This window comes from Heterodontus francisci, chromosome 10 (genome assembly GCF_036365525.1).
Source record: "Heterodontus francisci isolate sHetFra1 chromosome 10, sHetFra1.hap1, whole genome shotgun sequence".
NCBI lineage: Eukaryota > Metazoa > Chordata > Chondrichthyes > Heterodontiformes > Heterodontidae > Heterodontus > Heterodontus francisci.
In genome coordinates, this window is record NC_090380.1 from 65,361,078 (window position 1) to 65,377,548 (window position 16,471).

General features: G+C 42.0%; 1 protein-coding gene across 3 annotated transcripts in view; it reads right to left on the reverse strand.

Annotated features, from left to right (window-relative positions):
- Positions 1–16,471, reverse strand: part of LOC137374482 (uncharacterized protein CXorf38-like) — a 129,056-nt gene that overhangs the window by 48,259 nt on the left and 64,326 nt on the right. For 2 of the 3 annotated variants that reach the window (XM_068040654.1, XM_068040653.1), the window contains one exon: positions 11,964–12,306. In XM_068040654.1, the coding sequence (XP_067896755.1) occupies positions 12,269–12,306 (38 nt within the window). In that variant the 3' untranslated portion in view covers positions 11,964–12,268. Of the gene's footprint in view, positions 1–11,963; positions 12,307–16,471 lie in introns of those variants that run through there. The other variant, XR_010975822.1, reaches the window with a different exon arrangement.

Consider the following 16,471-nt stretch of genomic DNA (forward strand, 5'->3'; position numbering starts at 1 on the left):
CAAATTTCCCCCTTGGTCCCTAATGGGTCCTACTCTTTCCCTGGTTATCCTCTTCCCATTGATATACTTATAGAATATCTTGGGATTTTCCTTACTTTTACCAGCCAGAGCTTTCTCATATCCCCTCTTTGCTCTCCTAATTGCTTTCTTAAGCTCCATCCTACACTTTTTGTACTCCACTAATGCTTCCATTGATTTGCTTTCCTTGTATTTGCTAAAAGCCTGTCTTTTCCTTCTCATCGTACCCTGAATGTTTCTGGTCATCCATGGTTCTCTGGGCTTGTTGCTCCTACCCATTACCCTAGAGGGAACATGTTGGGCCTGTACCCTCCCCATTTCCTTTTTGAATGCCCCCCACTGCTCTTCTGTAGATTTCCCGACAAGTAATTCTTTCCAGTCTACCTTGGCCAGATCTTGCCTTATTTTACTAAAATTCGCTCTCCCCCAATCCAAAACCTTTTTTTGCAACTTGTCTATTTCTTTCTCCATAACAAGCTTAAATTGTACCAATTGTGCCGGACTGAACATTGAGTTCAATAATTTCAGAGCATGACAGCCCCCCACTTTACTTTCATTTTTAGTTATTTTTTCTTCCCTTTTTTTTTTTGCATTCCATTTTACATTTTTTACAATCTTTTTTTGCATTTATTTCATTTCATCTTAGTTTGTTCAGTTTGCTTACCCACTTTTTTTTCAGGTTGTTTTTCTTCAGGTTTGCACTTGCTGATGTTCAATATTCAGTATATTCACACCTAATCTGTACTAATGCTTTGTCCTTCAACACACCATTAACATATTGTTTGCCTTTGCTCCGTGACCTTTTGGTCAGCTATGTGGCCTGGTCCAATCTGCACCTTCTCCTTTGTTATCTCTTGCCCAACCCCCACCTCACTTGTTTATAATCTGTGACTTTTCTAATATTTGTCAGTTCCGAAGAAGGGCCACTGACCCGAAACGTTAACTCTGCTTCTCTTTCCACAGATGCTGCCAGACTTGCTGAGTGAATCCAGCATTTCTTGTTTTTGTTTTAAATTGTACCATGTTGTGGTCGCTATCACCAAAATGCTCCCCCACCAACACATCAACCACCTGTCCGGCTTCATTCCCCAGAATTAGGTCCAGCACTGCACCCTCCCTTGTTGGGTGCTCTACATATTGAGCTAAAAATTTCTCTTGTATACATTTTAAGAACTCCACTCCATCTAAGCCCTTAACACGATGACTATCCCAATTAATGTTGGGAAAGTTGAAATCACCTCATATAATTACCCTATTATTTTTACACACCTCTGCAAGTTGCACACATATTTGCTCCTCAATTTCCTGCTGACTATCAGAGGGTCTATATTAAACACCTAGCAATGTGGCTGTCCCTTTTTGATTCCTAAACTCTACCCATAAAGCTTCATTTGATGCCCCCTCCAAGATATCATCTCTCCTTACTGCAGTAACTGACTCCTTAACTAATATTGCAGTGCCCCCTCCTCTTTTGCCCCCTCCTCTGTCTCGCCTGAAGATTCTATATCCCGGGATATTGAGCTGCCAAACCTGCCCCTCCCTCAGCCATGTCTCCGTGATGGCTACTATATCACGCTTCCACGTGTCAATCCTTGCCCTTAACTCATCCGTTTTACCTGCAATACTCCTGGCATTAAAGTAGAGGCCTTCCATCCTGGTCTTACTCCCTTGAAACTTACTTCCGCTGTATTCCCTCTGACTTGTTCGCTTTCCTGTGCTTAGCTGTGTCCCTAATCTGCTAGGAGTCTGCGTCCCCTCCCCCTGCCAAATTAGTTTAAACTCCTCCCAACAGCACTAGCAAACCCGCCAGCAAGGATGTTAGTCCCCCTCTGGTTCAGATGTAGACCATCCTGCTTGGACAGGTCCCACCTTCCCCTGAAATGGTCCGAGTGGTCCAGGAATCTAAAACCCTCCCTCCTGCACCAACTCTTAAGCCACGCGTTCATGTTTAATCTTTGAGTTTCTATTTATATATCTCTTCCAGTACACCTTTTCTGACTACCTCAGCCCTCTAGAGTATTTATTTCCTCCTCTTCCCAAAATTGCCACTCCACCTCACTTCTATTCCTCTTAAGTTTATTACATCTTAATGATTATTTCTCATTCTTCAGTTTGCAGCCAACTTTAATGTTATTTAGTCTAGACCTTGCTATAAAATAACATTCTCTGTTATTCCTAGTTTATTTGCCACAGTCCCTATTTAACCATTTTAACAGTACATTGGCACTAAACATCGCCACTCAGAAGTAGCCCATTCTTGTTGAATAGCTTCCAACTGCCAAGGCACAAAATAGAATCCTCCTTCTGCCTGACTTTCTTTTAATTATGCCTAATTTCCCAAGCCTTCCCAACCTGTATTCTACTGTATGGCTGGGGTAGTAGTAATACATTACATCCTTGAAGTCCTGCATTTAAACTTCCTAATGTTATAAATTCATCTTGCATTACTTCAGGCCTTTCTTTACTGCCATTGTTGGATCCCACATGTACCATGATGTTTGGTTCCTCTCCCACCTCTTCCAAAGTTTGTTTTCAGTCTATGCAATGTGTTCCTTATCCTAGTACCTAAGAGACAACCAAGCATCTGGGACTGTTGACGGTGCAAAAGATTGTCAGGCTAACTATTTAATCCTTTACAACTATGTATTTTTAGTTGTGTTGCTAATCTTACCTCCATCTCCAGCCTGCTTTTGTCTGTTGGTACAGATAGATAGAGCTTTAAATCTGTTTCAGAAAATAAGTCGGTCTGGGCACTTCTGTTCTAACTTTTCCTTCTTGTCTCTCGGTTACTCATCTTACCTTGAGACATACAAGATTCTGAAAGGGCTTGATAGGGTAGAAGCTGAGAGATTGTTCCCACTGGTCAGGGAATCTAGAACACGAGGACACAGTCTCAGAATGAGGGGTCAATTATTCAGGACGGAGATGAAAAATTACTTCACTCAAAGGGTTGTGAATCTTTGGAATTCTCTACTCCAGAGGGTTGTGGATGCTCCATCATTGAATACATTTAAGGCTGGGACAGATAAATAGATTTTTGGTCTCACAGGGAATCAAGGGATATAGGGAGCAGGCAGGGAAGTGGAATTGAAGCCCAAGATCAGCCATGATTGTGTTGAATGGCAGAGCAGGCTCGATGGGCCATATGGTCTACTTCTTTCCAACAGATGTTTGTCTGAGATGCTAGAACCATCTTATGTGATGCCATTTTAAATTTTGTTCTACTTTAAAGTTTATATGACTTGCATATAATATCGACTTGCCTACTTTGTACCTCCTTCGCCTACTGTAGCAAATTCCCAATTTCGCCAAATTACCATTTTCAGAGTCTTTACTTTACCTCTGAACACATGAATGAGATGGTACGATGTCTCAGCTAGCACTCGCACCTACTTATCTTTGTGTAACTTTCTGACAAGCTAGTTTCAAATGTTCAACCAGTTTCTAATTAATACCTGACCAGTGATCTACTTCCACTTGACTGATTTAGCTGCCAACTGACTTGCAATTGCACAAGTTAAAATTCAAGCTTAAATTTTGGACTGAAGGGAATTAATCATTACTGTCCTTTACAATCTAATAAGGCTGAAAGCAAAGACAAAAAGACATCACATCCTGATCAGGGTTGTCTCTACACTGTTGATGCTGCGCAAGTCACTCACATGGAAACTCAGCTACAAAGACTCATGGACTGTCTCTCCCATGCCTGTAACTGTTCTTCTTGACTATATGTGTCAAGAAAACCTTGGACAAGGTCTTGCATTTCTGCCCCTGATCGCACTGACTAACACCCCACTGGAAGTGGTTAGCAAATTCTGCTACCTTAAGTCCATGATGCCAGACAATCTGTCCCTTGATGCAAAGCTCTATACACATATAGGGATAGTAGCTACCACCTTTGACCGACTTGTGAAATGCGCATGGGATAACACCAAGCTGACTCTTGGGACCATGCTGACGGTTTACAAGAGCTGTGTTCTTAGTACCTTGCTGTATAGCTGTGAATCATGGGTGACCTACAGCTAGCAGGAAAAGAAGCTCAATAATTTTCATCTTTGCTGTCTGTGTTGCATTATGGGTATATCTTGGCAGGACAAAATCACAAATGCAGCAGTCCTCTCAAAGACAGAGCTCCCAAGTGTGTTGGCGCTAATCAAACCAAGGCGGCTTCGGTGGATTGGACATGTCCGCAGGATGGAAGGCGGTCGCATACCTAAGGACCTTCTGTATGGTGAGGTAGCTGGGGCCAGACGACCAGTGGGGCACCCAAAGCTCAACATCAAGGATGCTTGCAAGTGTGATATGTAGGCTGTAAATGTTGACAATTGCACCTGCGAGTCACTAACTGGCAAAAGAGGGAAATGGTGACATATCCTGTGGTCTGGTGTGCAGTACCATGATGATCAGTTACAACAGCAGCTTGGCAACAGACACCAACGTCAAAAACAACAACTTATAGTGTCATTTGGCAGCTTCACGTGCAGCACTTGTGCCAGAACCTGCCTCTCAAGATTGGCCTCCAAAGCCATCAGCAAAGATGCAGCAAGAGAAGACACCCCACCTAAATGGATTGTTTGCTGCATGTCCATCTTGAGAGTAAGTTATCCTCATCTTTTGCAGATGGAAGGATGGCAGCCAAGGTGAGGACAGGTTGGGTCCTGTTATAGTGCCTTATAATCAACGACTGCCAACACTCTACCCAACTTAAGAAAAGAATATCCAATGGATGATAAGTGACCAGCAACTTACTGTGGCTACAAGAGCTGGTCAGATGCTGAGAATTCTGTGGCAAGTAACTCACCTCCTGATTCTCCAAAGCCTGGCACCATCTACAAGGCACAAGTCAGGAGTGTGATGGAATACTCTCCACTTGCCTGGATGGGTGCAGCTCCAACATCACAAAAAGCTCAACATCATCAGGACAAAGCAGCCCTATTGATCAGCACCCCATTCACCACTTTAAACATCCACTCCTGCCACCACTGATGCACAGTGACAGCAGTGTGTACCATCTGCAAGATGCACTGCAGCAACTTGCTAAGGCTCCGTCGATAGCACCTTCCAAAGCCGTTGCCTCTACAAACTAGAAGAACAAAGACAGCAGACGCATGGGAACACCACCACCTGCAAGTTCCCCTCCAAGCCACACACAATCCTGACTTGGAACTAAATTGCAGTTCCTTCACTATCAACTGGGTCAAAACCCTGGAACTCCCTAACAGCACTATGGGTATACCTACACCACATGGACTGCAATGGTTCAAGAAGGGGATGGGCAATAAATGCTGGCCTTGCCGGAAATCCTCACATCCCACCAATGAATAAATTTTTTTTTAAACCTAGTATATCTCCCTGCCTTCTGGAGAGGAGTGTAAGTAGAAACACATGGTAAAGGAAGGAGGTATAAAATATAGAGATGAAAAGGATGTGCCATGTAATATGGAATCGTAATTTTCTTTGGATTAAGGTCTGACATATAGGCAGTTCTAATTTGATGTAAAATCTGATCTTAAGCATTGATGTCAAAAAACATCTTTCTAAGAGAAATCCAACAGTACTGTTTCATAAAGTTTTAACTATTAATCCATGTGGTTGTTTTTACATAATCTACCTGGGCTGACTTTGGAATTGGCCCCTAATATGCCCATGGTTTATGTAGAATGAGCCAGCCAGATTATAGCAGATATCACTACATAGCTGGAAATATATTGCTTGGTAACTAGATTGCTAAGGGTTTGTCAAAAGGAATAGATAAAAATCCTCAGTCTTATTGGTGCAAACACCTACGCAGTGAGATATGGATTTAAGCTCTAATGGATATGATGGCAGGAAGAACTAGGAGAAGTAGAGATTAAATCAGATATAAAGTCAAATGTATAAGTCAGCCAAGTGTCTCTGAAAAAACTCACGTTTGAAGTCCAGTTTATCTTGTGAAAAATGGAATAATTTTAGACAAAGATCTGAGATCATCTAAAATAGCCCACTATCAGTGCCAAAAACTGTATTTAAATGGAAGGACAAAATACAACTGGCTTTTATAAAAAAGTCACAATCATAGAATCATAGAAAGTGTACGGCACAGAAAGGGGTCACTTGGCCCATCATGTCTGCGCTGGCCGAAAAACAAGCCACCCAGTCTAATCCCACCTTCCAGCATTTGGTCCTTAGCCCTGCAGGTTGTGGCACTTGAGGTGCATATCCAGACACCTTTTAAATGATCTGAGGGTTTCTGCCTCTACCACTCTTTCAGGCAGTGAGTTCCAGACCCTCTGGGTGAAAAATGTTTTTCCTCGTCTCCCCTCTAATCTTACTACCAATCACTTTAAATCTATGCCCCCTAGTCACTGACCTCTCTGCTATAGTAAACAGGCCCTTCACAATTTTGTATATTTCAATCAGATCTCCCCTCAGCCATCTCTGTTCCAAGGAGAACAACCCCAGCCTATCCAATCTTTCCTCATAGCTGCATTTTTCAAGTCCTGGCAACATCCTTGTAAATCTCCTCTGTACCCTCTCCAGTGCAATTACATCCTTTCTGTAATGAGGTGGCCAGAACTACGCACAGTACTCCAGTTGTGGCCTAACCAATGATTTATACAGTTCCAGCATATCCTCCCTGCTCTCATATTCTATACCTCAGCTAATAAAGGAAAGGATTCCATATGCCTTCTTAACCACCTTATTGACCTGTCCTACTACCTTCAGGGGTCTGTGGACATTCACTCCAAGGTCCCTCACTTCCTCTACATCTCTCAGTATTCTCCCATTAATCGTGTATTTCTTTGCCCTGTTTGACCTCCCGAAATGCATCACCTCACACTTCTCTGTTACTTTTCTGCCCATCTGACCAGACCATTAGTATCTTCCTGCAGCCTACAGCTATCTCCTTGCTATCTACCACACGGTCAATCTTTGTGTCGTCTGCAAATTTCTTGATCATGCTCCCTACATTTACGTCCAAATCGTTAATATATACCACAAAATGTAGGGACCCAGTACTGAGCCCTGCGGAACGCCACTGGAAACAGCCCTCCGGTCACAAAACCACTCAGCAACAATTACCCTTTGTTCCTGCCACTGAGCCAATTTTGTATCCACCTTGCTATATTTCCCTGGATCCCATGGGCTTTTATTTTTTTAACCAGTCTGCCATGTGGGACCTTATCAAAACATTGCTAAAATCCATGTAGAACACATCAACTGCATTACCCTCATCAATCTTCCTTGGTGGTACTTTACATAATTCAATGAAGTTGGTCAGACAAGATCTTCCCCGAACAAATCCATGCTGACTATCATTGATTAATCCGTGCCTTTCTAAGTGACATTTTATCCTGTCTCTCATAATTGATTCCAATAATTTGCCCACTACTGAGGTTAGACTGACTCGCCTGTAATTATTTGGTGTATCCCTTGCTCCCTTTTGAAACAGAGGTACAAGATAGTATAGGCTCAATATAAGCATACATACTGATAGAGGACAAGACTAAAGCTACAATAGTACTGAGAAGGCTCCCCTGACCACAAGTAGGTATGAATTTCTATTGATCATTAAATGAACATTGTTATGTTTGAGAGTCTTATCAAACGAATGTCAGAAATTAAGCAAGGTTGTTGCAAAATTAAAATCTATTGTAACAGAAAGTTAATCTCTTCTCAAGCCACATAATACCAAGTGGAAGAGTAATTTCACAACATAAAAAGAAGTCAAAATCAAGACTCATCAAACTGATTTCTTTACAACCTCAGGTTAGCTTGCAACTGAATTTTCAATACTCCCAGGTCCTTTCCTTCCACCACCTTGCCTGGCAGATGATTCAAAAAAAAATTATCCTTAATATGACAAATTTATGTCCTTTGGTCTTACTAGCCTAATTTATTATGAAATAATCTGTTTTATCTGAGCTACTCTACTGTGAAGCTCACCATAACCTTCTCTCCAGTTCTTGCCTGTGGAGCTTAAACTTCTCCAATCTTTTCTCATAATTCATTCTTTTTACACTTGAACTCATTCTTGTTCTTCTTGGTGTTCTCTCAAGTGCATGTACATCTGATCTTGGTGTGGTCAGTACAGTAAAAAGCTTTAGCATAAGCTCTGTAATTTCTTATATGCAGTGTCAGAAGGTCCTATACTCTTTGGGTACTGCATATGCCTGCATTGTACTGAACTAACCTCACACATAGTACATTTGTGCAGCACACCAGAAGCTGGTGGTTACTCTTTAACAGCTGCTGGTCGTCCATAAAGTTGTCCCTTTGCTCAAGAGGGATCAAAATAATTGGAGCAAGGATCCATTAAATGAAGCTGTTTGAGGGCCTTGCTTCAGAAGGAACTGAAAGGAGGTTGGGCCTTTTTGAAGCTGAGAGCCATCATCAGGTAGGAGCAACATCAGCATAGCTTGAATGGAGTTACTGCTCGCAAGGATGTTGTCTCATGCATGTCCAAAACCTGGAAGCAGGTAAGAAAATTAAATGCTGGTCTCGGCAAGGGCACCAAGGAAAGTTTGCTCACAAGTTAGCTTAATTATAATATGTTGCCTGACAATGCATCTTAAGCGTTTCAATGTTTCACTAGGATGGTCTGTTTTGCTTCCATGTTAGTATGTTTGCCTTGTGGACAATTAAGTATGGCAGTCAACAAACACACCAAGTACACAGCCAACATAAGGCTTCCACATGCTGCACATTTGCACACCCCCTGGGCGAAGTGACACACATTTTCTCTCATATTCTTCTTCCAAGCAAATGTCCAGAGGACCAGCTTGAGCTACTCAGGGGAGGGATTTCAATCTAACAACCCGCCTTTGAGAGGGTATGGAAGAAATTTACTAGCATGGTACCAAGTCTAAAAGAACTTCAGTTATGTGGAGAGACTGGAGAAGCTGGGGTTTTTCTCCTTAAAGCAAAGAAAGTTAAGAGGAGATTTCGTAGAGGTGTTCAAAATCATGAATGGTTTTGAAAGAAGGTTAAATTGTTTCTAGTGGCCAAAGGGTCAGTAACCAAAGAACGCAGATTTAAGATGATGGACTAAAGAACCAGAGGCAACATGAGGATTTTTTTTAAACACAAGAAGTTGTGATCTGGAATGCATTGCCTGAAAGGGTGGTGGATGCAAATTCATCAGTAACTTACAAATGAGAATTGAATAAACACTTGGAGGGGAAAAAAATTACAGGGTTATGGGAAAAGAGCAGGGGAGTGGAACTAATTAGATAACTCTACCAAAGAACCAGCATGGGTGCAACGAACCAAATGGCCTCCTATGCAGCATCATGTATATGAACAACAATAACATAGGACTAGAGTTGCATATGGGCCAGACCAGTTAAGGGCAGCAGGTTACATTTCCGAAAGGACATTAGTGAATCAGTTGGATTTTTACAACAATCTGACAATTGCATGGTCATTATTACTGATACCAGTTTTTTTTTTTATTTCCAGATCTTTTTAAAGCTAAATTAAAATTCTCAAGCTTCTAATACAGGATTTGAACTTATGTTCTCTGGGTTATTCGTCCAGTAACATAACCACCAAACTATCATAATCCTTTGTCAAAGATGAGGCTGGAAGGTAAGGAGAGTTGTAAAGTGGAACTAAGATGCCTAGAAATCCATGCTTCAGTGCCTCAAAGGCCTCCCTGGCCACTTACTAACTGCTGGGGTGATTGATAGAGGAGGGGTGGAACCCCTCTGGCATATGTGTCACAGATTAGTCAGTCAGTCTTTGTCGCTGTTAGTATTAGTTAGGGGGAGTTGGCTAGATGGCTAGAGTACATGTTCAATCCCCAAATTAGCTGAGATAGTTATTGGGGCCTGTCTCCTCACCTTACCCCATAGTGATGATATGGCATAAGCCATGATTAGTAACCCTCAGACAACAAGGACACTAGATTCAGCAAATTAGTCTGTGGCTGCAGTCTTTCTAACAGAACGGGAGCCACATTGAGTGCCTCTGAAAATATTCTGTTACTATATCAGTGTGCCATAGCTCTTCTTAAACCTTGCACCTCAAAAGGTTTCACTTAAAATTGCATTGCATTGAAATACTCAGGCACATATTTGACAAAATTTTTCAAGCAGTCCCAGGAAACGGAGGCAAGGCTTACGCTGAGCTTTCTCTTCATGTTGGATTTTCTCTTTTGAACCATGTTTTTTCACAGTGTAAAATTCATAACTGTTGAAACAAATTGTGATATAGCCTGGGTGCAGATAATCTCACTTTTCCTCCACCCGCTCATAGATTGTATGAATTATTTTTGAAGTTCTCCTGGATCACATCCATAGCTTGAAAGCTAAAGATAGGAACCAGTCTGGACAGTATTTTTTAAGCAGGATGTTGTTCCTAATCCAGTTTATATGAATTTTCCAAACACTTGACAGCATTTGTTCAAGTATCAAAAAATAAAGTACCCATGCTGTTTGTTTATTTCATGAGAGCTTCCAGCAGAGGGCAGCATGCCACTTTCCAACATTTTAAATTAACTTTATAGTTAGACTTTCCAAGCTCAGCAACCAGGGCCCTGTTTATTCGTGATGCAGTTGCATCTGTATTGGCACTGCAGCGGACTAGCCTAGTCTAATTTTGCAAGGCAAGCCTTTCTACACATGGAAGCAAGATAGCTGTCTGAAATTCACAAAATCGAGAGAATTAGCAACACTTAAGAGGATGCCCTTGCCCTTAATTACCAGCAACTGTTCTTCCAGCAGGAACAACACATTTGTGATCAGTGTGCGTGATGAAAGTGAAGCCAAAGACTCCAGCATTCAGTAATGACTTTTTGGAAGTGTTGCTACAGGAAACGCAGTGAGGGGGAGAGGTGGGCCTGTCTGGTGTTAACTAAACAGATACAAGGTGATGGGATAGAAAGCATAAAACAAATGAATAGAGTTACGACCGAGTTCCACTTCTCCATAGGTCACAACATATATTTAAATTTTTTCCCACGTTCCGATACGATCAATCATAGACTCTATTTTTATTGCAGAATAAAATACACCAACCAGGTTTCTTTAACGAACAACAAAATTATCAATTTATTATAAAACAAGTCTTAACCAGTAATGAAGCAAAGCATAAACACACGGATCAAAATACAAAAGTTCCCTTTTTACCTTAGCCCCTCACACACACACACTGGTTAACCGAAAAAATAGAGAGATTTACTCTTTAGAGGTCTAGTACAAAAAAAAACAAAAAAAGAATACGTTGGCCAAAATACTTGCTAATTCTTAAAGAAAAAAAAAGATATTAAAAATTTGCAGAAGTCCTTTTCTGGTTTGGCATCCCAAATACATATAGACAGCTGTCACTGGGATCTTCCTAGAACAGTTCTTGTCAGGCGATGTTGAAGATCAGCTTGGGCAGGCTTTCCAGGAAAAATGCAGCAGTTTATTTCGCTTGCTTCTCAGCTTCTCAAGAGATGGAAAATGGGAGACTTTTTCAAAGAGCTGAGTGTTGCTTCCTTGGCAAGTTTTCTCCAACTGTCTTTTACAAAACATTGTCCATATCCCAAATCACTGTCCAAAGTGAAACCATCAAGAATGTCAGGAGTCAAGCCTCCTGACCCCTATAAATCTTTACCAGTCACTCCTTTGTAAACGTCTTTCCCAAGTCAAAAACAACCCCTGCTGGGTAATTATTTAAAGACAAGTGCCTTCCAGTAACTGTTTATAATCCAGATCTCTGAGCGACCCTTCTAAAAAAAAATCCTTGGACTCCTTTTCAGTTTTAAACCACAAATCTTCAAAGTTTAACAAAAAACTGGAAGCATTCATAACAATAGTCTTTCAAACTCACCATACTTTGGAAAATGAGAAGAGAAGGTTCCGTGTCAAGAGAGGTGCCAAGCTAAGTATTGTCCCTTCATATCAGGCATGGACTCTGTAAATGCTCATCTACTCAACCCTCAAAGAAATAAACTGAAATACATGCACATAGCATTGAGCTCTTTTTTGCAATCCTGTTTTATTCCACAGAAATTGTATGCCACATTTGCAGTGGGGGCTAATAGCATTGTATAGATAGCCCTTCACAGGTCATGGAAAAAGAGTACCTTCAGGAAAAACACATGGAACTAATATTAAAAGGCCTGAGAACATTTCTAAGAACTATTACAGATAAAAGATATTTTTAAACATTCACAAGAAATTAATGATAATACAAATATTTTTAAAACTTAACAATGGTTTACAAAACTTACATTTTTAAAAGAATTTTTTAAGGGGCATACTGTATAAATTTTGACTTCAGCTCACTGAATCTTCACTTCATGTTCCAAGGTCGCATTAGCTGGAATTATGAAGAAAGCAAAAATTTAAGTTACAAACATTTAAATGTTTTTTCTAAAGACATTTTTTTTCTGCATGAAAATTCAGTGTACAATCTACTTTTGTCATCCTTCAGTCTTCAACAAGACAATGAAATTGAACCAACTGCTCTGATATTAAAACAGTCATAACAAATCCTACTACTGCTGTAAAACTGACACTGCAAACTAGGATCATAGGAAATAGGAGCAGGAGTAGGCCATTTGGCTCCACGAGTCTGCACCGCCATTCAATAAGATCATGCCTGATCTGATTGTGGCCTTAACTCCACTTTCCTGCCTGCCCCCATAACCATTGACCTTGTAGATCAAAAATCTAACTCAGCCTTCAATATATTCAATGAACCAGCCCCCACTATTCTCTGGGGTAGAGCATTCCAAAGATTAAAGACCCTCAGAGAAGAAATTCCTCCTCATCTCCGTCTTAATAGGGAGACTCCTCATTCTGAAACTGCTCCCTAGTTCCAGATTCTCCCATGAGGGGAAACATCCTCTCAGCATCTACCCTGTCAAGCCCCCTCAAAATCTTACACGTTTCAATAAGATCACCTCTTATTCTTCTAAATTCCATTGAGTACAGGCCCAACTTGCTCAACCTTTCCTCATAGTGAACCTTAACTGAAATGCTTCAAATGCAAGTATATCCCTCCTTAAGTAAGGAGACTGAAATTGTACACAGTACTTTAGGTGTGGTCTCACCAATGCCCTTTACAGTTGTAGCAAGACTTCCCTACTTTTATACTCCATCCCCCTTGCAATAAATGCTAAAACAGGATCAAGGTTATATTTAAACTATAAACTATACTGGTCACCACTGACCACCTCCAGGCGCTTACCCATTGTCTCTCGAGACAAGGAGGCCAAAGAAGATACTGGTCAAGATTGTAATGGTTAGTTACTCAAAGTAAAGGGGTAATTTTTCAAATTTGACTTTTTTAAAATTTATTCACAGGATGTGGACATCACAGGAGGGCAAGCATTTATTGCTCATCCCCAGTTGCCTTGAGACAGAGGTGATGAGCTGCCTTCTTGAATATAGCTGAGTGGCTTGCTAGGCCATTTGAGAGGGCAGTTAAGATTCAATTACATTGCTGTGGATCACATAGTCCAGACTGAGTAAGGACTACAGATTTCATTCTCTAAAGGATATTTTTGAACCAGATAGATTTTTACAATACAGTAATTTCATGGTCACCATTACTGGTAATAGCTTTTTATTCAGACTTATTTTAATTAAATTGTTAGCTGCTGTGGTGGGATTTGAACACACGTCCTCATAATATTAGTCAAAGCCTCTGGATTACTAGTCTAGTAACAAAGCCAGTACGCTACTGGATTACTATATAATTATAGAAATGGTCTCAAAATGATGCATTGTGTATCACAAAATTTCTGAAACACACTTTAGGAGGACAAGGCTCCCAACTGGGAATGCAAATTCACAAGTTACCTTGTGCAATCTTCCTCATTTTCACACTGAACAAACTCTACTTGAAAACAGTAAATCCCCAATTGTCCAAGGGAAAACCATGCATGGATGATGCACTTTTAAGAACTTCTTGTGCACCTTGATGGTCAACCTGTACATTAAAGAATTAAACATCTTCCAATTCATAAAAGCCATAATGTTAATAGAAGGTGTTTGTATGATCAAATGATTCCACTGATGAGATCACCCTGAAAAAGTACTGAGCACTCTGGTAGCTTTCAGTATCCAAGGATGGCAGGGTACATCGACCCACCTCCTTGTGTAGGACAGGTCAGAACAAACCAATTCAATGCAGGAGGGCTGACCTATGTTCATTCCTGTGGAATGTCCTCTAGCTCTGACTGCAAGAGGAATCCCAAAGGATCATCTGTCCTACTTAGGGTGCTCAAATGCAGATTTAAATCTTTTTTTATTCATTCTTGTGATGTGAGCATTGCTGGCTAGGCCAGCATTTACTGCCCATCCCTTGAGAAGGTGGTGCTGAGTCGCCTTCTTGAACCGCTGCAGTCCCATGTCGTGTTGGTTAGGGAGGGAGTGCCACGATTTTGGCCCAGCAACAGTGAAGGAATCCCGATGTAGTTCCAAGTCAGGATGATGTGTGACCTGGAAGGGAACTTGCAGGTGGTGTTGTTTCCATGTTCTTCTAGGTGGTAGAGTTCACGGGTGTGGAAGGTGCTGTTGAAGGAGTCTTGGCGAGTTACTGCAGTGCATCGGTGATGGAGGGAGTGAATGTTTAAGGTAGTGGATGGAGTGCTGATCAAGCGAGCTGTTTTGTATTGGATGGCACTAAGCTTCTTGAGTGTTGTTGGAGCTGCACTCATTTGGCAAGTGGACAGTATTCCATCACACTCCTGACTTGTGCCTTGTACATGGTAGACAGGCTTTGGGGAGTCATGAGATGAGTTACTCGCTGCAAAATTCCCAGCCTCTGACCTGCTCTTGTATTATATATATGTGGCTGCTCCAGTTAAGTTTCTGGTCAATGGAGCCCCCAAGATGTTGATAGTTGGGATTCAGCAATGGTAATGATATTGAACGTCAAGGGGAGATGGTTAGATTCTCTCTTGTTGGAGATGATCATCGGCTTGCAGTCGTGTGGCATGACTGTTACTTACCATTTATCAGCCCAAGCCTAAATGTTGTCCAGGTCTTGCTGTATGCAGGCCCAGACTGTTTCAGTATTTGAGGAGTGAATGGTACTGAATGCTGTGCAATCATCAGTCACAACATCTCCACATCTGACCTTATGATGAAGCAGCTGAAGATGGTTGGGCCTAGGACACCACCCTGAGGAATTCCTGCAGTGATGTCCTGGAGGTGAGATGATTGACCTCTCCAAAACCACAACCATCTTCCTTTCTGCTTGGTATGACTCCAACCAGTGGAAAGTTTTCCCCTGATTCCCATTGACTCCAGTTTTGCTAGGGCTCCTTGATGCCATACTTGTTCAAATGGTGCCTTGATGTCAAGGGCAGTCACTCAAACCTCACGTCTGGAATTTATTTTTTATTCATTCATGGGATGTGGGCGTCGCTGGTCAGGCCAGCATTTATTGCCCAACCCTAATTGCCCTAGAGAAGGTGGTGGTGAGCTGCCTTCTTGAACCGCTGCAGTCCATTTGGCGTAGGTACACCCACAGTGCTGTTAGGAAGGGAGTTCCAGGATTTTGACCCAGCAACAGTGAAGGAACCATGATATAGTCCCAAGTCAGGATGGTGTGTGACTTGGAGGGGAACTTGCAGGTGGTGGTGTTCCCATGCATTTGCTGCCCTTGTCCTTCTAGTTGGTAGAGGTGACGAGTTTGGAAGGTGCTGTCTAAGGAGCCTTGGTGCATTGATGCAGTGCATCTTGTAGATGGTACACACTGCTGCCACTGTGCATCGGTGGTGGAGGGAGTGAATGTTTGTAGATGGGGTGCCAATCAAGCGGGCTGCTTTGTCCTGGATGGTGTCGAGCTTCTTGAGTGTTGTTGGAGCTGCACCCATCCAGGCACATGGAGAGTATTCCATCACACTCCTGACTTGTGCTTTTGGAGATGGTGGACAGGCTTTGGGGAGTCAGGAGGTGAGTTACTTGCCTCAGGATTCCTAGCCTCTGACCTGCTCTTGTAGCCACGGTATTTATATGGCTACTCCAGTTCAGTTTCTGGTAGCCTCTAGGATGTTGATAGTGGGGGATTCAGTGATGGTAATGTCGTTGAATGTCATGGGGAGATGGTTAGATTCTCTCTTGTTGGAGAGGGTCATTGCCTGGCACTTGTGTGGCGCGAAAGTTACTTGCCACTTATCAGCCCAAGTCTGGATATTGTCCAGGTCTTGCTGCATTTCTACATGGACTGCTTCAGTATCTGAGGAGTCACGAATGGTGCTGAACATTGTGCAACCATCAGCGAACATCCCCACTTCTGACCTTATGATTGAAGGAAGGTCATTGATGAAGCAGCTGAAGATGGTTGGGCCTAGGACACTACCCTGAGGAACTCCTGCAGTGATGTCCTGGAGCTCAGATGATTGACCTCCAACAACCACAATGATCTTCCTTTGCGCTAGGTATGACTCCAGCCAGCAGAGGGTGTTCCCCCTAATTCCCATTGACCTCAGTTTTGCTAGGGCTCCTTGATGCCATACACGGTCAAATGC